General features: G+C 55.3%; 4 protein-coding genes across 9 annotated transcripts; all 4 read right to left on the bottom strand.

The window, feature by feature from the left end:
- Window positions 1-47: 47 nt before the first annotated feature.
- On the bottom strand, window positions 48-3,119 carry PV07_11096 (uncharacterized protein). The gene is made up of 2 exons (XM_016398497.1): window positions 1,744-3,119; window positions 48-1,450 (listed from the first exon to the last, which is right to left on the bottom strand). The coding sequence occupies exons 1-2, from the start codon at window positions 2,365-2,367 to the stop codon at window positions 803-805; spliced, it is 1,272 nt and encodes a 423-aa protein (XP_016243059.1). The 5' UTR covers window positions 2,368-3,119; the 3' UTR covers window positions 48-802.
- Window positions 3,120-3,503: 384 nt separating this feature from the next.
- Window positions 3,504-8,940, bottom strand: PV07_11095. Of its 6 annotated transcripts, XM_016398496.1 has the most exons (5): window positions 6,686-8,940; window positions 4,432-6,006; window positions 4,314-4,372; window positions 4,145-4,216; window positions 3,504-4,083 (listed from the first exon to the last, which is right to left on the bottom strand). In XM_016398496.1, the coding sequence occupies exons 1-2, from the start codon at window positions 8,521-8,523 to the stop codon at window positions 5,838-5,840; spliced, it is 2,007 nt and encodes a 668-aa protein (XP_016243058.1). In that variant the 5' UTR covers window positions 8,524-8,940; the 3' UTR covers window positions 3,504-4,083; window positions 4,145-4,216; window positions 4,314-4,372; window positions 4,432-5,837. The 6 variants fall into 6 exon arrangements, with proteins under 6 accessions (XP_016243058.1, XP_016243057.1, XP_016243056.1 ...); XM_016398495.1 differs by having other exon boundaries at window positions 4,314-6,006; XM_016398494.1 differs by having other exon boundaries at window positions 3,504-4,216.
- Window positions 8,941-12,850: 3,910 nt separating this feature from the next.
- On the bottom strand, window positions 12,851-15,002 carry PV07_11094 (uncharacterized protein; the record flags this gene model as incomplete). Its single annotated transcript, XM_016398490.1, has 1 exon — window positions 12,851-15,002. The coding sequence occupies one exon, from the start codon at window positions 15,000-15,002 to the stop codon at window positions 13,134-13,136; it is 1,869 nt and encodes a 622-aa protein (XP_016243052.1). The 3' UTR covers window positions 12,851-13,133.
- A 3,507-nt stretch (window positions 15,003-18,509) lies between these two features.
- On the bottom strand, window positions 18,510-20,038 carry PV07_11093 (uncharacterized protein). Its single transcript, XM_016398489.1, has 2 exons — window positions 18,910-20,038; window positions 18,510-18,856 (listed from the first exon to the last, which is right to left on the bottom strand). The coding sequence occupies exons 1-2, from the start codon at window positions 19,716-19,718 to the stop codon at window positions 18,847-18,849; spliced, it is 819 nt and encodes a 272-aa protein (XP_016243051.1). The 5' UTR covers window positions 19,719-20,038; the 3' UTR covers window positions 18,510-18,846.
- Window positions 20,039-21,319: the final 1,281 nt, after the last annotated feature.

Below are 21,319 nucleotides of genomic sequence, written 5' to 3'. Positions count from 1 at the left end.
CAAAATCACGATCATGTCGACCCAACCTATCTTCTGGCTTCGGACAGGAAGGCTCCACGGTTTCATTCGCGGAACAAGATAAATTCATAAATTCTAGCATTTGGTTTGCCCTGGATCTTCCCAAGAGCAGGTCGATTATTTTATCGACATGACCAGAAATGTCGAGAGAAAGGCTCAGTGGTGCAATTTTCAGCCACCGCATCATCATATGTTGATAGATGACCCATCATCTTCCAGCGGCATCATGTTTGTAAGTATATGGGTATTCGACAGTCCGCCTCCATTGAATGCACCCTAGAAGTCTAGGCTCGCTTTCGCACTTTCCCTTTGCATGAGAGGGGAGCTTACAAGGCACCCGCAAAATGCCTGCGGACCCGCGCGTATTGACCCCATCACCAGGGGATCACAGCTGTCAGCTCCGCAGGACTGTGGAGTACGCCTTTCTGTCATTGTGCATGAATCGACACCAGCACCCATGACAATGTGCTCGGAGGTGATCCAAGGTTGTTGTTGCCACTTGGCCCCCCGAGATGGGCCGTAAGATGGTGTCGTCTTCTGCGCAGAATGTCAACAACTCTTTTTTGCTCCTTGAGCGTTTAAGCCCCTCAACTCGTCCAATTTGTGATGTCGAAGCAACACTGCTCCTGGGCGACGCTGCAAATTTGGAGGCTCCGTCCGACCGATTTCCACGAGATAGACAGCGTCCGCAGCAATTTTGGTCGACATCAGATTTTTATCGGTACGGTAGGCTCTCCGAATCGTGCGAAGTCGGTTGATGCGTACGGGATTTGGGACGCAGATCTCAGAGATAAAGCTCATTCATTCCCGCGGGCAACTTGAATAGCTCGAACCCTTCCTCCACTTTCTTGTTCAACGGGTTTTGGTCCATCTTCGCGGAACCTGTCGCATTCTTTTCCCATCGGTCCAGAAGGCCGACGTCCCAGTCCTGGAAAGTCCGCGCCGACGGAGGGAGGATGTCTGTGCTCTCTTGTAAGGTCTGTTTGAATCCAGAAAAGTCCTCCTCGGGAACGACAAGCTCTTCGCAGTTCGAACCCGCGCCGTCCAGAAACTCCTCCGGACGAGGAAGGGATTTGTAGAATACCTTCATAGCGCGGTGGGCCGTGGGTCCACGTTTGCTGCTGGAGTAGTAAATATCAGGGTTGAAGATCCAAAGGAGAAGACCTTGACGGCCGCCCTCGGACTCAGATCGCCCGTCGTCATGGACGACGACCCTGCGACTTACCGAGCTCCCAATCAGAGACAGCAGTTGAGCGGTCAGGAAGACGGCGGCCGGGAATCTCTGTGGCGCTTGGCCTGGCTCTGGAATTACGGCCAGACGGGACTTATAAAGACGGTAGCTTTTCTCGTCCTCTGCGCCAGATCCGAGACAGCTCTTGCAAGAGGCGCATCGCAGGATATCGACGCCTGCCTTCGTCGGGTCCTTGGCCACCTGAAGTAGGGTCAGCTGGAATGTACCTCGACGCATATCCCCTCGCGCGGTGCCACTCAAAGACGCAAAGGTGAAATGGAGAGGCATGTTGTCTTGGCTCGTGGCGGCAGATCATCCGTCACCGAGAGGAGGTTGAGTCTGCCACCAGGTCACCGATCACAGACTTGATGTCCGGCGAACGTATCAGAAACTAGATCAATGGAATTTTGGCTAGACACCTGAAAAGCTTCTTTCTTTGCGCCGATAACGTGTGCGGCTTTTTCTGCTGGGGAATCAGCTGTGGTTCGACTCACCTTGATGTTTGCACAGTCTTCTCCGCACAACAGGAACGAAACCATATCCACCAAACCCACACCCGGGGTGGGCGTGACTTTACCCTTTGCGGCGAGGTTTGCGGACTGGGCTGCATGATCCTGAGGGGACTGCTTGTTGTGAGGCTTATGGCAGAACCAAAAGTCCATCAATTCCGCCCAGTTTTCGCTTGGCAAATCTTTCCAGGTCGTGACTTTGTCCGTCACCAGAATAGCAGCAGCGCATTGGCCGCAGCAGATAGAACTACGTGCATGCAGGCTGACTGCAGACCAAGGAGCTTCAACATCGCTCAGTCCCTCAGTCGTCGGCTTTAGCTGCCCGACGTCGTCTATCTGCAGACGCGTCGAGATTTCTGTCCTCTTGTCGATGGGAAACGTGACGTGAGCAGTGCCCGATATCTGGGTCGGGAGATAGATACTGGACGATTCCCCGTCGTGAATGGCGGTAATGACTTTCTTATCCGAGGAAAGCAGGATTTTCGTGTGTTCGTTCTTTTCCGTTTGAAGGGAGGCATGTAGAGTTAATTGCCCGATGTGGGTCAGAGTTTCCGCGTAAAGCACGATTTTCGGTTTAGGCATGATTGCGAGCCCCTGGTGGCGTGACATAACATGGCAGCCCTGAACTTGTTTCAGGAATATGGATGGTGCGCAACCGGGACTTTTGCGAGCACATGTGGGGTTTTGGACCGAACAGGGCTTTCACCTAACGGCCGATCTCTCGGGAATCCCACCAAGGTGACTCTTTTTCAGGACGAGGCGAGGATCGTTGACATGACTGCCCTTTTCGGAGGCGCCAGAGGGGTGTACAACGGCTGGTCGAGATGTCCAAATGGCAAAGATGAGCCGAGTCGCCTGTAAGAGTGTCGGCCAGGCTGGACGAGAGCAGTGTGAAGGGAGCACCTAGACCGGATCGAGGGAATGGGCTGGTGGTGGGTGGTTGATGGAAAACGGCCTCGGTTCGCTGCCGAGCTGACGTTTGGAGGTGTTGGTTTCCACGCCTTCCAAATGGGTACAGTGGATGGGAGAAAGATGGGAACGTGGTTGACGGGACGGGCGATGCTGGCGATGCTGGTGATGGCGAGAAAAGGAGCCTTGCGCCCAAAGCGGATGCCTTGCCAAGCACCGACTGAGGCCAGCGATGCCCAACGACGCGATCACGGAAGGCGAAGGTGTGGGTGCTGGTTGAAGCGAGGGGGCTGATCTGAGCACACCTGCACGGGTTGCCACCGCGAGGGAGAGAGATGCGTGACGATGGTGGCGCTTTGGCGATGGGCAATACGGTGGTGTTTCTGTGTGCGAGTGTGCTATGGTGGGTGGGTGTGTTTGTCCCCTCGAAGGAAGATGGTGATTGATACTACAGCCCCAGATGGCGACCTGCTCTCGGTGCTCCCTGCGTGCGCCGCCCTCGACCTGAAACTTGGCTTTTCAGGTGGGGTCCGAGCCAATCAGCTGAGACACGCTCTGATTGGCTGCTCCCCCGGCGCAAGTCTTGGCGGAATCTTTGCTTCCACCGCACGTACCGCAAGTACCTAGGTACCTTTGCTACCCCAAGTACCGCAAATGGCATCTGGCACCTGGCACGCATCATTCCCCGAGGCCTTCGCCAGCAATAAGATCAATGGCTCGAGATGTCTAGAGGGGGTCGCTTTCGAGGATGCGGTCTGATCCCCTGCTCACAGTACCTGGACAGCCATAACCCTGCTCACCATCCACAGAACCTTGGTGGTGTCCTCCGGCTTTGCGTCGATCCTACCACGCCCCCCCATGCCAGTGTCTTGCAGCGGCCCCATCCATCGTGCATTGATCAGACCTAGAACTCGCCCAAGGAGGCATGGGAAGACGGAACCATCCCCTACGGCCATTCGTAACCTAACGTCTCTCCTCCCTTCCGCGTAGACAACAGGACTTGGATTACTCGTGGACAGGGCTGCCTCTTCTCACATCTTGACGAACTCTAACTCCAGAATGCTCTTATCCTCATGTCCACGGTCAGCAGCGTCATTATCCGTGCCCGGCCGACCCCCTTGCGTCACTAATTGCGCAGCCTGATAATAGAGAAATTCGGTTCCGCAAACCAGTGCCCTTTCCCGCTTCCCAATGCTGCATCTACACGCACATGCCTTGAAATATCCTCCCCTCCAGACGAGGAAATGGTTCTCCGATGCAGGGCACGCTGAATTTTCCCCTGTTTGGGCTCGGCGGTCGCATCTCGCTCCCCTCTTCAAGCTTGCGTCCCTTGAATGCTGACCTCAAACACCGCACCGAACTCTCCCGCACCATTACGGTCCTGAAGAAGTAATTGGCCCCTTTCGCCTAAAGTCACTATGGTGCAGCCCGCGGATCAGTCGGACAACCCCTTGCACAGTGAGCCCTCTTAGCATACTCGTGTATTCGACAATTAGATTTGATCAGTGTCCTTTAACAGGGATACCCGCATTTTTGACATCTGGTCCCGCTGCAGCTATCTGTCAGCCTGTCCCGATTTTGCCGCGGTCGGAGTACAGGAACGTCTGCGGACAGGACTGAACTGAACTCAGAGAGAGACAACTCACGGAATGACCCAGACTTCTTTGTTGTCCTCCAAACAACGAGGGCAGCGTATGCCATTCATCTTCCCCTCGAGTTCATCAGCTTCCTGCTCAGACAGTGGTTCCCGGTGATTCAAATTACCGGTCTGGTGCGAACATTCGGACGTCCATCGGGCCGGCTCTTGGGGTGTGCCACCTCCCTCTTGGAGGGAAGAAAGCTGTCGAGGTTCAATAGCGCGAGCTTCATGACGTGGTGTATGGGGGACAATATAGCGACTTAGTCGTTGAGAGCGTCGCTGTCTGAGTCCGTAGAGGAGCACCTTGGAGTCGCAACAAGGCTCCGCCAGTAGGAAGCGGAAGTAGGGCTGGAGGAGTGACTTGTTGACCATTATATATCCTCTCCTGCCCAGCAGTGACTCCGAAACCGTGCTGGTACAGAAATGTCCATATCCATCCATTGAATTCCGAATCGCCAGTGACTGGCAAAGGTCCAGCAAGGGCTCCGTACCCCACAGCATGCATGCTGCCCGGAAAAAAGTGGCCATTCTATCCTGGGCCTCGTCAAAGTTTGCTGACTCTGTGCACTCACCAAAGCTCGCATGGGTAAGTGGAACGACCCTCATGCCAACTGCATTGACGAGTCGTGTCCGTCGAGCACCCAAATAAGCAGGAGTCTCACCAGATGCCCTGCGAGTCACTCTTCAGACCTGCACACCCGAGTTCAGAGGTACCAGCCTGCTTTCCGAATGTGTCTGGATGGGTAATCGTTCACATGTGCGACGATGGACAGGTCAGAAGCGGTCCCATCGGTCCTGTCACCTGGTAGGGGCATTCCAATGGCATGGAAAAAGAATCCTGGCAAATGTCAGCCCCTTCCGCCCCGAGCATGGGCATGCCATCTCGATAAGCTCGACCTGCTTCAAAGTCTGTGCACGGCATCGAGATCGTAGCAACATGAAGGGGAGGCACGCTTTCGGAGGGGTTACAACAAGCAGGAGCTGGTATCTGCGGACCAGTCGAGGCTCGTCCATTGCGGGACTCTGCACCAAGGATCGGGGCCCAGAGGCAAAGTTTGTCACGCACAAATACGAGCAAATAGTCGAATCTCCTCTGCTCGGTTTCACGCGCCATCAAACTGGCCGAGTACAATCATGCTCCAGGGAAGCCCGGCTTGCTGGTCCTAGAGACGTCCCAATCAGCGCTAACAGCAGAGTCTTGGACCGAGGCCCTTGTGAATTCATCCAGTAAGTTTCATTGGCTGCAAATGGCCGGGACAATGTGGTCTAATCCTGGAGACTCAGGGGCACCAAGACTCCAAGGCCCGCACCCGGCGCCCTAGGTACGGAGTAGTAAAGAATGAGATCCAATGCCTTTTGTTCTGCAAAGGGCAACACAGGTGTAGTCCGCCTGGGCCTCTCCTAGGTCAGAGGTCTCCCCTACCCCAACCAAATTGTGGAATATGGTATTCAGCGGTGGGAAAATTCCCAGCAGAACCTTCTGCTGGAGCGGGGAAGGCAAACCAGCGGGTTCCACATCTCGACCGACCACTCAACTCGTGCGCTTACAGACATGAACAAGCAATGCACCGCGTGATGGCATGCCGGACGAATCGAGCAAATGGATGAATCGATACCCTTGCTGGAGGCGGTCGAGTCGAATGCAGGCCCATGCCAGCAGGTTGTCTTTGCCAATCGAACGGTCGTCCATCAATTTTAGTCTATGCACCGAGTTAGAAAAGGTCCAGGTTCTATGCAGCTCGATCAAGCCACAATATGACCTGTCACGAATGAAGCGATGCACGACAGGAGGTGAGGGTGGGCCAGGCGAAAGTCAGAAACGCTGTGTAACACGATCGTACATGGAGATCGCATGCGTGTCACACAATCCTGCAGTCGCTCCTTGTCCTGCATCTCGGCGATGCGAAAGCTCGAGTCTTGGTCAGGCTCGAATTAGTAGTCGTTTTCCCTCGCCATGAATCCATGGTCGCTGCACACCAGCAGCCCCGTGAAGATGCAGGGCGTCGCCGAGACAATGCGGGCGTTACCCGTAACTTAATCCAGCCTGCCAGCCACCGAAAGCGGTGGGCTACATTCGCCGCACGATGCGCTGAATATTGAAGTGCGCCGACGAAGCCTTCGTAGGTATGCAGGGAAGACGCCGATGGAAGACGGCTCAAAGGGGGTACAAGCGAAGCAGTGCCAGACCAGGAAAAAACTTGCGGTGAACATGGTGTCGCGCGCGGGCAACGAGGTGAGTTGCTGCCGCTTTGGACGCCGCAGACCGCGGCATGACGATCACGCCTGCGTTCACCCCGGCACATCCCCATCCCAGGAGCGAAAACAACTTTGAAGATGAAGGAAGAGACGCCAGAAAGATATAAGCAAAAAGACACGTACCGGATGAAGCTCAATTCTTGAAGGACGTCCGACATGTTCGTCCAGCTCATTACCTCGCCCCGGAAATCAGGACAGTCGGTGCGGGAATCGGCCGACCTACGTTTAAAAAGGCCGGAGTCGACATCTTCACCGCCATGTGGTTCGATTTCGTCTTTGGCGTCGACCAAACGGTCCACCTCCTTGCTGGGTTCGGGACCGCAAAGTGAATCAACGTGAAGTTGCATTTTGACGTACGGTTTCATCCTGGGAGCGTGCGAGACGTCTTTGTCGCTCGGGACGGGTAGCCTCTGCGCCGCGAGGAGTCGGATTTCCAGGTCCAGCCGTTGCCTTTTGGGTTCGACTTCCTTTTGCGAGTTTGCGGAGCCTGCTGCGGCGGTGCTGCGGTAGCCTTCTGGCTTCAGAATCCAACCCCCCGTCCCCGTAAACATTCCTTCGTTGAGCATCATTCCCTTGTCCAGCTTCTGCCAATTCAAGGCCACCATCTGTGCGCCCTGTCTCCAATGGAAGATGGGATCGACATTGGAGCTGTTGATCCTGGTCCCCCTGGGAAACACCCGCATCAGAAAGTTTTTGTTGTGCTTGAACAAGGCTGGCCCGTGAGACGGGTCGTCATGCATGTTGCGGATCTTCTTTTCAGACAAACTGAAAACGTGTGTCGGGATAGAAGCTTCAGGCTGTGAGAAATGCTTGAACGTATAGGCCCGCGTATAGATTCCGAGTTCTGAGAGTGCCGCCAGAACTTTCGAGGCCTTCTTCCGTTTCTCTGGGGAGGTCGGGATCACATCGCTCCCCGCCCCGTCGGTGGAATTTGAGCTCACATGCTCGATCGGGTCATTGGACTCTCCTGTCTGCGAGTCCGCGACCCACTTGACCTTTATCAAAATCTTTTTCTGGAGTGAGTTTGGCGAAGGAAGTGCCGAAATGTCCGTCCCTTTTGGGAGGCACACCAGGAACTCGGACCAGACATCGCGCATGATCTCGACCATGACCTCTTGCTGGGTCAGGGAGGCGTGCACTTCCAGGGACACGATCAATGGCAGCTCCGTGCTCACAAAAGCCGACTCCCTGATGGCATGGCAGACGGCGCGAAAGGTGATAGGGTGAGTCAGCGTGTAGCCATGGAGTACTCGCGGCTCCCTCTTGGAGGAGAGCGAGGGTGAAGGGTGCGGTGACAGTCGGTTCGGATCATGCGAGGACGACTCTGGCTTCCGCGGCGAGCCCGCGCCCTCAGCCTTATCCGGCGCGTCGGTGGGTTGAGCCCCAGGTGGGCCAGAAGGTTGAGCGGACAGGGCGTTGTTCGTGCTGGCGGCGAGGGATTCTGACCGAGAGCTTGAGCGCATGCGCGCTGCGCGAGCCTTGACCCTGTTCCAGCGCGATGGCTTTGGGTCCGACTTATCAGACTTATCCTCTTCATTTTCTGAGCTGCTGGATTCAGGGTCGCTCTCGCCATCCCACACGTCTATTTCCAAGCACCTACACCTCCGCTTGAGGACATTGGTGTAGGCGTACACAGAGGCATCGCCGTAGAGCTGGTGTCCAGAGAGATACGTGTTGTGACTGGAGCTTATAAAGTAAGAGGACATGGGATAGTTCAAATCGTTGTCCACGGGTGCCGACATTGCGTTCGACTTGTCCGAGGCCATATAGCTCAGGAAGGACTTTTCGTCGGTGAACTTTTTCCCATCTTGGGACGAGATGTCTTTACTCGCCGACACGAGATGCGACAGGACAGACTCGGAGAAAGGCTCGAGGGCGACATCTGTGGCAGCCTCTGACGGCTGGCCGCCCCCTCCAGCACGAAGGGGCAGTTGGTAGCCCAAGATCGCATGCGGCATCATCTTGTGTGTTATTTTCTTTCTCTCCTCAGAACAGGTCGCTGTGGGATCCGCCTGCGCAGGGCCCAAGGGAGTGACTGCGGGGTGGTTGCAAGAGGTGTGTCCCGTTGGAAGAGGCACGTGAAGGGAACGACAACAGTCTTCGAGGTCAAGTCACGAAAAATGAGTGAAAGAGAGGCATGGAGGAGCGAAGTTCAGGCATATCGAATGTGGGAACTGGCAACGGTCACCCAGGATCAATTGAGGATTTGGGAAGGAAGAAATGCTGGCATTAGCGGTGGTTACTAGCAACATAGCATCAGCTGCTCAGCCATACAAATGGGAGGATCATCCTGGAGGGATTGCACCTGCAAGTGGCCCTCGCCATCATCGCATACTCATACACAGAGTTTCCTGGTCGAGCTGAAAGCAACATCTTGCGCATCACTAGCTGCGTCAGTCGGTCGGTCGGTGGAACCCCTGGCACAAGCACAGCCTGCGTTTTGCACCGCCACCAGCGCTCCAGAGGAATGTCGTATGCCAAGCACTCGATTCGTGCCCTGGGAGCCTTACGGGTACGGGAGTACATGTAGGGACATTCACACCAGTAGATACGCGCCTGGATCCCGGCACTACAACACTAACAATTGAAATCGGTATGCAGCAGAATGGTGTCATTCGCGCCGGTGTCAAATTTTCAATCTGGCCGTCCGGTTCTTCGTTCGCGTAGGAGAGCCAGAGGGAAGAGGCATCTGATACTCCATTACATAAGATATCCTCACTAGTACGAGTACGGTAGAGTAAACAGCCCCTCTGGTTGGTCTTCGCTATGTAGGATTTGAGATTGCGCACACATGCACACACGGCTGCCACTCCATGACGGTGCTCCGCAGCCTTCGAGGCCCGCTTTACGGCCTGTGGTCGTGATTGGGGTATGTACTGGAAGCTCAGTCTCCTATGACCAAAAAGCATGGCTTCGACGGGCAGAGAGCTCTGTCCCTCGCGCTCGCGTCAATCATATTGGCGGCTAGGCGATGACGGTCTCCTTCTGGCTCGCTGTGTCGGGAACAATGTTCGCGGGAAACTCAGCGTCGGTCGGACAGAACCACAAGCTGATTTCGGGCGCAGAATCCAAGGGGAAGTTGCTGTTTGTTTGCCTGCAGAGGACGAGCAGTGCTCTCGTGGAGAACATGGAAAGACAGTCCACTCCGTTCAATGATTGGGAACTCCCTTGTCCGAATTCAGGTCTGGCGGGCATGTCCCCCACCAGGACAGCAAGAGGGCACACTGTATAGGCGACTGGCGACCAGTGCTAACACATGACACCAGATCGAAGTCATCCATCCTGTTGTGTGGTTTCGGAGGCTTGACAGCGGCTGAGACGAATGATGCAAGCGACAAGACTGATATCGGCGAGTTGAATCCGAGCAGCTTTGGAACAGACCTTAGCTGGCATCCATCGCGGACAGGTAATCCATGCACTCGCAGTGAGACCTGCCTTTAGTGTCCACCATGGTCGATGAATGAACTGAGGCAGCTGGACGACCTCCTTCCCTTGAGGCCCCAAACCATGGAAGCCCCTGATCCTCGGATGATCGGCCAGTGAGAGACCACAAACTTGCCTCTGGCGAGCTGGCTGTCTGAGATCCGGTCGACATGGTCGCTCTCCGTTGCTCAGCAGCTGCAGATTTTCAAGCCGTGAGCTTTGTCGGTGGGACAAGTGTCAAGTTGTTCACAATAGCACAGCCCAAAGACCATGAGACATTGCTTTGTCTGTCAATGTAACCCCTGATCTGGCTTACAACTTGATTGACGCCGTGCTCGGCGAGTTATTATTCTCTACTTTCGCTCTTGCTGCACCTCCTGGACTTCAACAAACACTACACGTGGGCTGGGTCAATTCTCTTATCTTCATCACAAGGTTCTCGCCACTATAGGCTCAGTGCTCCCAGCAGACAAATCGCCCACACCTGAGAAAGCACAAGCGTTGTTAAACATTTTCACATGCACTGTCATATCGCCGCCTTGTCCCACGAGCACGGCCGCTGCAGAACTCTCCGTGGACACGGAGGCTGATATCAGCCACTACGCACCTTCATGCAGAAACCCTTTTTGAGACACAATCCCCATGGCCATCACAATATTTCTTTCTGGATCACGAGTCGTCATTAGCGGTACAGCCCTGGTATTATGATTTGGCGCCGAGGGACTGGGTGTAGAGGAATCTACCGCGCGCAGCCCAGTCTCAAAGCTCGGATCACAAGAACAGGAGACCGTGATTATTGACATCAACGCTCGAGATGCCCTAACTGAATTATGGTTCAACCTTATATGTTTGTCACTTCTTTTCTAGCAGAAGCTTGGGGGGGTCACTCATCGAACCACGATATCCGCTATGGTCGAAGTACATGCCGATATGCGTCCTGGCCCGCAAACAAGATTTTGCACAGAAGACCTGAGCATCTGTCCTCGAGCACTGGAGTCATCAAAAGTCAAACAACTCGCCTTCGAAGCCTTTGTGATATTTGACACTCTTCAGCATCCCCTCCGACACGAAAGTGCTACAACAAACCAGGATTCTCAGCTTGAACCTTTTTTCTGAATGAAGCTAAGAGAACTCTCCTCGATCAAGCCGCATCCGGACTGGGAAGTACTCCCAGAAATTGTCTGCACTCCAGCGAGTGTCGACATCCCATACGACTTCGCAAGCTCGCGTGGTGCGAGATCGACTCGGTCCGCATCGACGGCCCTCATGTACAGCTGACCTACCACTCACGATCACAATTTTGCAACCACGCACGTTTAATACGGCAAAGACCCACGAACGAGACTGACCAACAAGGCATGACTAGCACATACTTGTACGATTCATACTCCTTCTCTGCCCAGTCTCTCTATGGCAGTGGAAAGGACTGGACCCTTACTTCCCGTGGGTTGCCATGGGCAGAGCGTGACGAGACTCTTCGAACACTCACCTCGTGGCCCCCGCTTAACAACGAATACGATGAATACAGCGATATGTGTGGAGGATGCTGGGCCAGAGCGTGCAATTGGTGCGAGTTGGTGGAAATGATGGAAATGGAGGTGGTGTCTCAGAACTAGAGGCTTGTGAGCGGGTGGAAATGGTCACGAAGGCGCTTAGAGGGCTGGAAATGCCAGCAGTCCTTTTCATGACGGGGAAACGGCTTGCCGAAGAATGCTTGCGATGCGAAGCATAGAATAGGGGAGAAATGGCCTGATCAGCTATGCGCCTCGACAGTCTGGCCTGATCAACCAGACTGTTGGGGGACTCCTCCTCGAACCCGACTTTGGCACATCCGGCTTCCTCAAAGGCTCGCTTGCAAGGCGGTCGCAAGCAAAGCTCAACTCGAACCGCATCGGCTGGCGCCTTGGCACTGGTCTTAAAGCCACCTGGGCACGTGTTATTAATCCCTGTTGGGCGTCACAAATAGGGGAGATACGGAGCACCACTATTGAGTCGATATGTAAATCCAGTATCAGACAAACCTGCTTAACACGAAACATACATAACATTTCTTAATTCCTGTCTCGGGTGGCCACCGCCCTCGATCTCACTAATATGAGTTCTTTAGCTTCGACCACAGCGCTACGGCCTCAAGCCGCCAAAGTGGTGTCGACCAATGGCCCCCCCCCAACTGGTCATCGCAGCACGACCTTTATCGCTGCCAGGAACCGTCAGCTTCCCCCGACAACATCTAAGCAGGCGCGTCCCTCGGTCACCATGCGAGATTACTTTATATGAAAGGGGGCCTGGAGAGATGAGTCGGCGGCCTCGCCCGTGTAATGTCGGGCGACTCAAACAGTCACCACCATTGAGTCGCGGTCGCCACTCACCGCCAGGCCAGTCGATCCAGGCGCACACATATTGCGAGAGCGCAATCTCTTCTTCCAAGCCATCAGGAGAAACATTGTCCCCCCCAAGTCCACGGTCTGCAATCTGCGACTTCTGCAGGGATACCAGGCCGTATTTCCTGGTAGACTCACAGCCACCTGAGACATCTTCCTTCCCGTGCGGTTGTTGGCGGGCGGCGAGAGGTCTCCTTCTGAGTCTTTCAGGGCGCGGATGGAGCTTGGGGCCGACTTGATCCAAAGTCTGTGGTTTGAACCCAGCTGGTGGGATTCAGAATGGATGGATTTCAGACCACGAGAAACCACCACGGGCAGAGAATCGACGCATTTTTGCACCCATGCAGAATTCGATGCTCTCGTGCCCTCCGGAAGAGAAATCATTCAAGTTTGATCTATCCAAACTTCACAAAAAGTCCACGTGGCAAGGAAATGGAGCCATATCCAATGACTGACTCTATTCTGATCTCTCTCGCTAGAAATCCACGATTTTCGATCACTAATCCAAACGAGACATACAAGGAGCGACGCCCTTTAGTTTCCCCTGATAGAAAACAAATAATACCGGAAGAACAGGTGACGGAGTGAAAGCAAATTGTCATGAGCAGTTTTGTCGAGCAGGAAAGCGCCGTATCGGCTTCGTATGGCGGACAATAGGGCTCATGCCTGCACCGTCAAGCTCCCAGGAGGCTTCCTTACGTTGGCGATTGATTCAAACACAGTACACCTCTCTTCCACAAAGCCTCCACGAGATCGACCCGGCACCTTCAAATCAGCGGAGATTTGAACAGACCCTCAGCCGCCTGTTTCTCGAATTCCTGCTGTTGCTGTCCTCGAGCAAGGGCAAGTCTACCGCGAACATTGCTCAGACTGGCAAAAGAGTCTTGCATCAAGGCGAGTAGCTGGCCCATCCCAGTTCGACGAGACAGTTCGTGTGCGAGGTGGATTGTCTTTTTGGCTTGTGAAACATCGTCTCGGTGTCGATCCAGCCTGACCACTGCATGTTGGAGCATCTGCAGGATCTGTCCGGTGGGAAGCTCCAAAGCGGTCGAGAGGTACTGGCCCATCTCGGACAGGGCGACATCAGGTTTGCGAAATAGGCCTCGCTTCTCGCTGATGCGGTCGTTGACTTCTTTGTGTCCCTTGCGGATCAGGCGTTGGAACCTTTCGCCCTCATGGGTAGCATTACCAAGGACCAACGTGCACTGGCCGATCTGCTTGATAAGGTCCGTCATCTCTATTTCCATTGTCTCCAGGAGTTCCTCTATGGCTCCTATGACATAGCTGGCCTTCTTCTTGGAGGGCCTCCACCAACCAAAGTCCATCTGTGGAGTGGCCTGCAAGGCTTCATTGACATCGCGGAGATTGTATACCATAACTTTGATCAGAGTGTCTGTTGTGAGGGTGATCTTATGCAGACAACGACCGCTGCTGTAGAGGTCTCCACGGTATTGCCACATGTGGCCTAAAAGCAAGTCCTTGTCTTTGAAGGAGACCTGGCTGTACTCGATCATCTTGTGTTGTGTGTCGAGCGAGATGGGAGCCAGCTGACAGGTGTTGACGTATGGAGCGAGGACCACCGATATGCCAGCCCAGTGATCCAACTCGAACGATGTGTTGTTGAGCGCCCCAAAGAGGTGGGATCGATCCCAGTCTATTGTTGGCGTGCACTGAACATGCAGTAAGGTCGCCAACCACCCAACCAGAGAGGTCGTGCACAGGATGCTTACATATGTGGACAGTCCAGTGTTCTCGTTACCAGCTGTCGTGTTGGTGCCGTCGACGACGGGCGGTCTCGACTGCTTGACCAGAGTGAAAGTCCGATGGAGGGCGTTGCCGAGCTTGGAGGTATGCTTCACCACGAATTGGAGGCCGCCTAAACCACCACTGCAGACACTGCCCACGGTACTCCCAAAAGCCCATATTCCGGTCTCGAGGCGTGAGAAGAAGTACCAGACCCACCCCAGCATCACAGCAAGCATCAGCAACGGTACGAAAAGTTTGCTTCCGACGATGTTTTCCACGGCTATGAGGGGAATGTTGATCATTCGACCAAGCAGGGTCATACACTGCTCAAGGAAGGACTTGACATTGAAGTGGTCGGCTTCTTCCCGGACAGTTGATGGGATTGTCATGTGTGCGGGCCGTCTCCCGTCGGCTTCTAGAGCCCCAGCGTAGAGCTGGCGAGCAAGTTGCACTCGTGACGAGCGTCTTCTCACTGGTGTGTGTGCTTGTGGTCGTTGAGTGGCACTTCCTACGCTTGTCTCTGGGAGCTCGTCCGATGTGGGCGGTCCGGTGTTGCAATCAAAGTCCTGGCCGCTGCAGAGGGTCGTCTCGCGTGGCCGCACTGGCATCGATGGAATTGCAGACTCGCCTGCGGGGTCGGAATTGGCGGCTGGACGACGTGAGATGGGCGCTTCTTCGACTCTATCAACGCGGGGGTTCAAGGCAGGGAGGCGAGGCAACTTGGGCCCAGGTTCGACGACAGTGGGAGAGTCGGGTTGATGGACGGAGGAAGGGGACGCATCATTGTCGCCGTTCAAGTGGTCAAAGTCCGACTCCTCTTGCTGCTTTGCGTCTTTGTCGGTGCAATATTGCTTCTTGAGTCTTTCCAGTTCTCGACCGCGCCTCACCATGATTGGAGACAGTCGAGTCGTTTGCTTTTGTTCACTTTTCTTTCTTTTTTCCCTTTGTGTATTTCTTTTTTTGACCTGCAAAATAGGAGGGCAAGCACACAGCAAAGCAAGAGTTGGGATTCAAGCAGCTGTACAATGCGAGAAGGGCGCGGCGGTTGTCCAGGCGATGCATTCCTGACGTTGGCGTGAGAGGGTAAGTAGATCGATCGCTGCCCAACTTTCAATAATGACGGTCGGTTGCATCACGAGGCTTGCTTCTCGGGCCACGCACCCAAGACATGCCCAAGCTCGAGAGCGACATCTTCTGCGAGCTGCGTTGGAGCTGGCCTCGCCTGACTCACCGGCTTGAGGAAGGGTGCGGCAGTGTTCCAGCGAACGGAACGTGCATTCCAGGGCCATATGCATCTTCCAGCTCGACTTCAGAGGTTTTCCATCGTGCGAGCCAGTTCAGAGATCAACGTCCCAACCCATATCCTTGAGGGAGCGTGTCTCCTGCAACCACCTTCCCCCTTCCAAGAGGCAAGATGTCTTGAGAACTTCTCTCTCTTCAGCTCAGCTCGTCTCAAGCCCCTATATCAGTCTCAGTATTCCAAATCCACAAGCGGGACCGCGACTGAGCACAGTGTGATTACTGGAAACGCCGAGAACCGCCCCTTGAGATCCTGCCCGACTCTGAACAAAGAGCCTACGTGGCGCAGCTCAGTCGATATCCACACTTGGACGACATCGAGGCCGCGGGCGTGGTATCGAGGGAACGTAATGTTCTTCATCCAACAGTTGCCTCCTGTCTCATGGCCCAGGCAGTGCTCTAAGCCCGCGAAAGTGAGGATGGTGGTCGCAATGTTTCGCCTGGGAAGAGCAGCATCCCCTTTTCCCTCAGGACGACGGCGTCATATAAGGACGGCTTGTCGCGTCTTGACCGTTCATCTCGGCGAACCATCACCTATCACCTCACTTTCTCCTCCTCCATCTGTTCCATTTTCAACATGTCCACAGTGCGATCTCCAATCCAGAAGAGGTCGGTGACTCATGACCATGCTGGTAGCATCAGTGTGGTGAGGAGGTCCTTTTCATCTTTTCGGTGGTATGCAATTTCAGTGGAGAGGGGGGGACCTCAGCATCAGGCGTTGGTTGCCTAGAGGTGAGTTGGACCGTGGCAACTTGTATCCTCTTCTGCACACGGGGTTGTCTGTCGAGCAAGACTGTTTGGGAACTGTGTTTTCCTCTTTCCTTTGAGATCTCCCTTGTGTTGTATTACTTCTACAATAGATTTTGTTCGTCATTGTCGATGGCGCGGGTCGGGACCTCGTTCCTTGGCTCTCATTTTCGTGAAGGAAGAATCGACCCGCCGTGCCTCCAGCATTCTCTGGGGCTGCTCCCTTGCCCCTTAGGGGAGGGCGTGGAGGGACATTATTACATCGGAAGCTCGTCCACTTGGTATCATACTGCATTGTGGGTCCGAAGGATATGGTATAGAAAGTATCTGCCGTCTCCTTGCCCAGTACCCTTGCATCCCCGTGTCGTGCCGACGGTCTGCTCCGGCCTGGCTCGCTTCTTTCGCGGAACCCTTCCCACGCTGGAGTGACGTACCTGGAAAATGCTCTGGGAACCGTGGCACCACGGACGCAGCAGAGCAGGGCAGGGCAAGGCAAGGCAAAGCCGAGTCTGGGACGACGACGTGGACTCCCTTGATAGAAGACATCGATGAGCTACAGGATCCACGCGGGGATAGGATGGAAGGTTGGGTTCTTTTCCCCCGGAGAAGGGGTGCATTCGCGATCGGCTCGCCCAGCGTCATAGGCAGACCGTCACTGAACGAACGCGGCCATGTCCTTCTCCGTGATATGGGGACCTCCCATCGCAAGACGGCGCAAAGACATCCGCACAGTTCCACGAACTGAGCGAGTCGAAGCGACACGCAACATTCAAAAGTTCTCTCTGGGTCGCGGAGGTGCGTCGAGCCGACCAAAAAAAAATTGGCCAAGACGATTGTCTGGTCCTTCCTCCAGATACGAGTCGACGAGTCGAGCATGGCGGCAACGTCGGCCGCGTCTTGCAGGTCTTGAACGGACCCCCGCTGCTCTCGTCTCTGTTTTCGTCCAGGCCCGCAAGATCGATCAGATTGGGGGATCGGTGCCCTCCGAATTGCACTCCCTTCCCAGACCAGCACGTCGCCGGCTGAAAAGGCAGAGTCATTTGTTCCGCGCCATGGCTTCTCTGGCACGCCTGACAAAAAGCGTGCGTGACGGCCGTGATCTCAAAAGTCCCCCGACCTCGAAAGCGCGAAGCCGTTCTATTCTCTGCCTCGGATCGACTGGCCTGGACATCCCGTCTGCTCGTGATCACTTCCGCGGGAAAACCTCGTGCCCAGACCTGGGTCTGTTTGGGGGCGATGTGCCCGTAATGGCCTTCAAGGTAGAGCTCTTGCCTGAGGACTGCTCCCCACACGCGACCATCGGCGGCACCTCAAGGCCGTGCTTTGCATCCACCGCCGTGGGGAGGTCAAGGGTGTCCAGGGCCACGTCGGAGCATTCCAAAGGTGGTACCCACGCCGATGGTCTACCATTTTGTACGGTGTCATTCCGCCTCCTGACCATGTAAACCGTACGGACTGCGGCAAGGTCGGCGGCGAATTCTTCCTCATCATGCTGCGATATGCTTCCTTCCCCCCCCTAATGAAACCGTTGTCGCTGGTCAAGCTCTGCTAGAGTTGCGAGAGAAGCGAAAGGCCCGCGCAGAGTTCGTGTGTTTGCCGATGTCTAGTGAAGCCTGGTTGATGATGTTTTGTTTTTCCATCCGCGGCAGTAGCATCCCCAGCACCGCGTCGAAGCTCGGGGGGTCACGGTCAGCGCAACAAAGTTCGGCGGTCCCCAGTTGTTCCGGTAGAGGCAATTCAAAATCTCGAGCCCCCTGTGTTTCCCTTCCGGAATCCTAGGTGGGCCGCGTCACAGATTACCCGAGCCCACGCGACGCAGTCAATGAGAAGCTGATGGGGATTGATTAATATTGTCCTGGCTTCCCGCGTACAGTGGTCCCCATGGCTGCGTGCGGTGGTGGGGCAGCAGCGAGTACATGCGCGTCGCGAGCACGGGGAACGAGAGGGCTGGCTCAGAATGCCATCCTCGACGGTGTAGCTCCTTCGACTGGGATGAGGTTCCAAGTTCGTAGAGATATGGACCCGGGGGTCAGATTCGAGATGGCGTCGGCGTCGGATGAGCGGTGGTGGTTTATATGCCAGGTGAAAGAGGGACAGTCACTCGTGTCATCAATCATGACAAGCGCGGTCTGTATCCAAGTAGCAGGTTCTCACGCTGGCAGCTGATGGACCAATGGCACCCAAAAGAGACTGGACAGCATTCTCACCCAGTATGTTTACGCGCCTGGTGGCCCCCAGCACGACGGTGTGAAAGATATCTGGTCGTCCTCCCGCGGTACCCGTATGTAGCTCTGCCCGTGTTTATGAAGAGCAACGGGTTTCAACTCAAGCTGGAATGGGAGAATCACAGATCTTAAAAACAGAGCACGTCGGATTTTTAAAGCTTTATCTACAGAAAAAACAACTAAACCCTTCGTCGTGCTCATTGGTTTTCGTTTCCCAAAAAAGGTGGTTGAAGGCGAGACAAGAAAGTGAAATAAAAGCAACGAAAAGTTCATATATATATTTCCAGCTCGGGCTCTGCTACAAAGTCTCCATGGAATTCCCTCGCCCTGGTTTCCCCCCGAGCTTTGCATAGATATCTTTTCCTTTCCCACCAGACTATCCTCCCATCTCTTGAATCCATCAAATCGGCGTGATCTCCAGTGAAGTAGGTGATTAGTGGTGCGGGGAGCACGTGACGGCGCTCTATGCAAGGCTGCCCATTGGTTAGCATTCCACTCGTCCACAAAATGCAACGGAGATACGTACTCGCACGCCCAGACACCGGTTGACAGGGCTAGGGCGCAACCGATCTTCGAGTAGCTTGTCGATGTAAGGATCTCGGCATGACCTGTCTCTCCGTTGGAATGATCCCATCCTTGAGCTTCGGTGGCGCAGATGCCGTTCAGACCGGGTAGGGTGGGGATCTCGCAAAGCCATCCACCGACGTAGACGCTCTCGAAGTTGTCGGGGGTACCAGGAGCGAGAACCTGGGCCATGGTGCCGGGGTTCAACTCATGGATCAGGCCACCAACGCTGTCAGTGCTGGTCTTCATGGCATTGGCCTCGAGCTGGCTGTCCTGGGTGAGAGCAGGAAGGCCACCCGCAGCGCGCCATTTCGACACCACCGACATGTAGTCGTACAGGGAAGAATCAGAGCTCGCGGAAGTAGCCGCCGGAGCCGACGCGGACGACGCCGGTGTTTCGGGGGCAGAGGTAGGGGTCGAAGGTGCCTCGGTCGGGGTGAAGTCCTGGGAGGGCCTGTTGTAGAAGCCACCGAAGTTGCTGTCGGTGGCGGGGGTCGCGCTGACGACGACATCGCTGGTCGTGGACGTAGTCGGAGCCGCGGTCGTGGTCGAGGTCGTGGTCGAGGTCGGCGCCTCGCTGTACCATCCGCCAGTTGGCTCGGGGGCATAACCGGTCACCGTGATCTCAGCGGTCGGGTTAGGACGCTGCCAGAATCGGTTTCCACCCCACCATTGACGTTTGGCAAGCCCAGCATTTTCGACATTGGCGGGCATAGCGACGACGGCGCCGGTGGCCAGGGCCAGGACGGAGACGGTCTTGACGAGCTGCATCTTGTGTTATTTTCTTTGCGGGTGAAGTTCGAGGATTTCGATTTTGTGTTTGTCAACGGGGGGCACAGATAAAGAGCGCGGGCGGTCGAGAACGGCCGGTATAAAGGAGCGTCGAGGGTAGGATGGTGCTATCGGTATAAAAGAGCGTGATGAATCCTCCGGGGACAAAAAGAGCGTGTGTCGAAAGAGCGCAATGAAAGTCACAGACTTCTTTGGGATACTCGACGGAGGTTATCAACCAACGACAGAGGGAAGAAGGAAGAAAGAAACTCGGGGGAGGGAAATATAGCAGATCCATTTTCGAATAGACTATCGTTCAGCCCCCATGACCTACCGTAAGCCATGGATGTGAAACAAACAATGCCGGCCCATGGGTCCACTCTCATTGTCCTGCCCAGATTGTCGAGGCGTTGGATCGCCGTCGTCGTTGGCCGCGTCTGGCCCAACAATGGCCTGAAGGTGGAGCCGCCAGCATTTTCGACTTGGGGGGACGAAAGAGGCCGACAAAGGGAGGGAGGTGGCATTTTCATGCAGGGGGAGGGGCGCGATCCTGGCGCCTCAGCCTTGGGGCTGGCTGGCGGGAGACACTTCTTTCTGGACTTGTCGACCTTGTCAGGTTATTCTTGGTGCTCGTGGGCGGCCCTCGAGGCGATGGCCAGCTCAGCTCAGACACACCCTGGCGGTGGGCTTTGACAGCCCTCGAGCGAGGTGGTTGAGGTGGTTTCTCCCCAGCACCCATGAGTTTGTACAGGATTGCGTTTCTCCGTTGCCAGGAGAGCGGCGAGGGAGGACGAGTGAGATGATGTCGGGTAGCCCCATTCGGACGCTCAGCCCAGTGCTCTAATTGGGAGGGCAGCGAGGACCCAAGGGGACCAGGCGAGGGCGAGCGAAGTTGAGATAGCCCCGTCGACCGGGCTAGTCCCAATCCGGCCGCAATATCTCCACCAGTTCCCCTGAGACTTGCCCCTTTGTTGACTTTTTTCAACGTCCACGCCGCGCCGAGGTCGCCTCCAACTGGCCGGCCTGGAGCAGCTTGATTGCATTACGTAGCCGGATGGGGTCAGGCTACATCCGGGGAAATTGCATCTTCTACTTCAGTCCCCGCCCCAGCTTCCTGGGCCTTGGGCCTTGGGGGGCTCCCATCCTTCTACGGCTCGGACGGGATTTATATTCTCGACGCGTAAGCTTCGGTGAGGGCGAAAAATCATCAGTGACCTCCGGTTCTCCATCCGTGACGACGACCATATGCTCCACGAGGCTTCCACGCTGGGTTCATGGCTGTAGGGAGCCTTGCGGCCAATTACCACGACCCACGCGCAGCCTTGCTGAGTTCAGCCTCAAGATCCATAAACCGTTGCCCCTTGCGCCCGATGCAGCTCTAGGTGATACTTTCTTGTTTATCTCGGAAGCCCTACGCTGTGCGGCTTCACCCACGCAGTGGCTTGCGCCTTTCCACCAGGTCAGGAACGCGCGCACCCAGCTCACGACGCGTTCTTCGCGGGATCGGCTCGAGATTGAAAAAGGTGAGATATTGATGTCGCCATTCCAGTTTATTGCCCTTTTGTCGCCGTGGCGACACATGCTGCTCTTGTGTCGATCGA

This window comes from Cladophialophora immunda (genome assembly GCF_000835495.1).
Source record: "Cladophialophora immunda strain CBS 83496 unplaced genomic scaffold supercont1.7, whole genome shotgun sequence".
NCBI classification, from domain to species: Eukaryota; Fungi; Ascomycota; class Eurotiomycetes; order Chaetothyriales; family Herpotrichiellaceae; genus Cladophialophora; species Cladophialophora immunda.
Note: the sequence above shows the minus strand (reverse complement) of the source record. Positions and strands in the feature narration are given on the sequence as shown.

Coding starts and splice junctions, on each gene's coding strand:
- PV07_11096 (XM_016398497.1), bottom strand. CDS start 2,367: ATGTCACGCCACCAGGGGCTCGCAATCATGCCTAAACCGAAAATCGTG. Junction 1,451..1,743: donor AAGACTGTGCAAACATCAAG/GTGAGTCGAACC, acceptor ACCCTACTTCAG/GTGGCCAAGGACCCGACGAA.
- PV07_11095 (XM_016398491.1), bottom strand. CDS start 8,523: ATGATGCCGCATGCGATCTTGGGCTACCAACTGCCCCTTCGTGCTGGA. Junction 6,007..6,685: donor CAAGAATTGAGCTTCATCCG/GTACGTGTCTTT, acceptor CTCGGTGCATAG/ACTAAAATTGATGGACGACC.
- PV07_11093 (XM_016398489.1), bottom strand. CDS start 19,718: ATGCAGCTCGTCAAGACCGTCTCCGTCCTGGCCCTGGCCACCGGCGCC.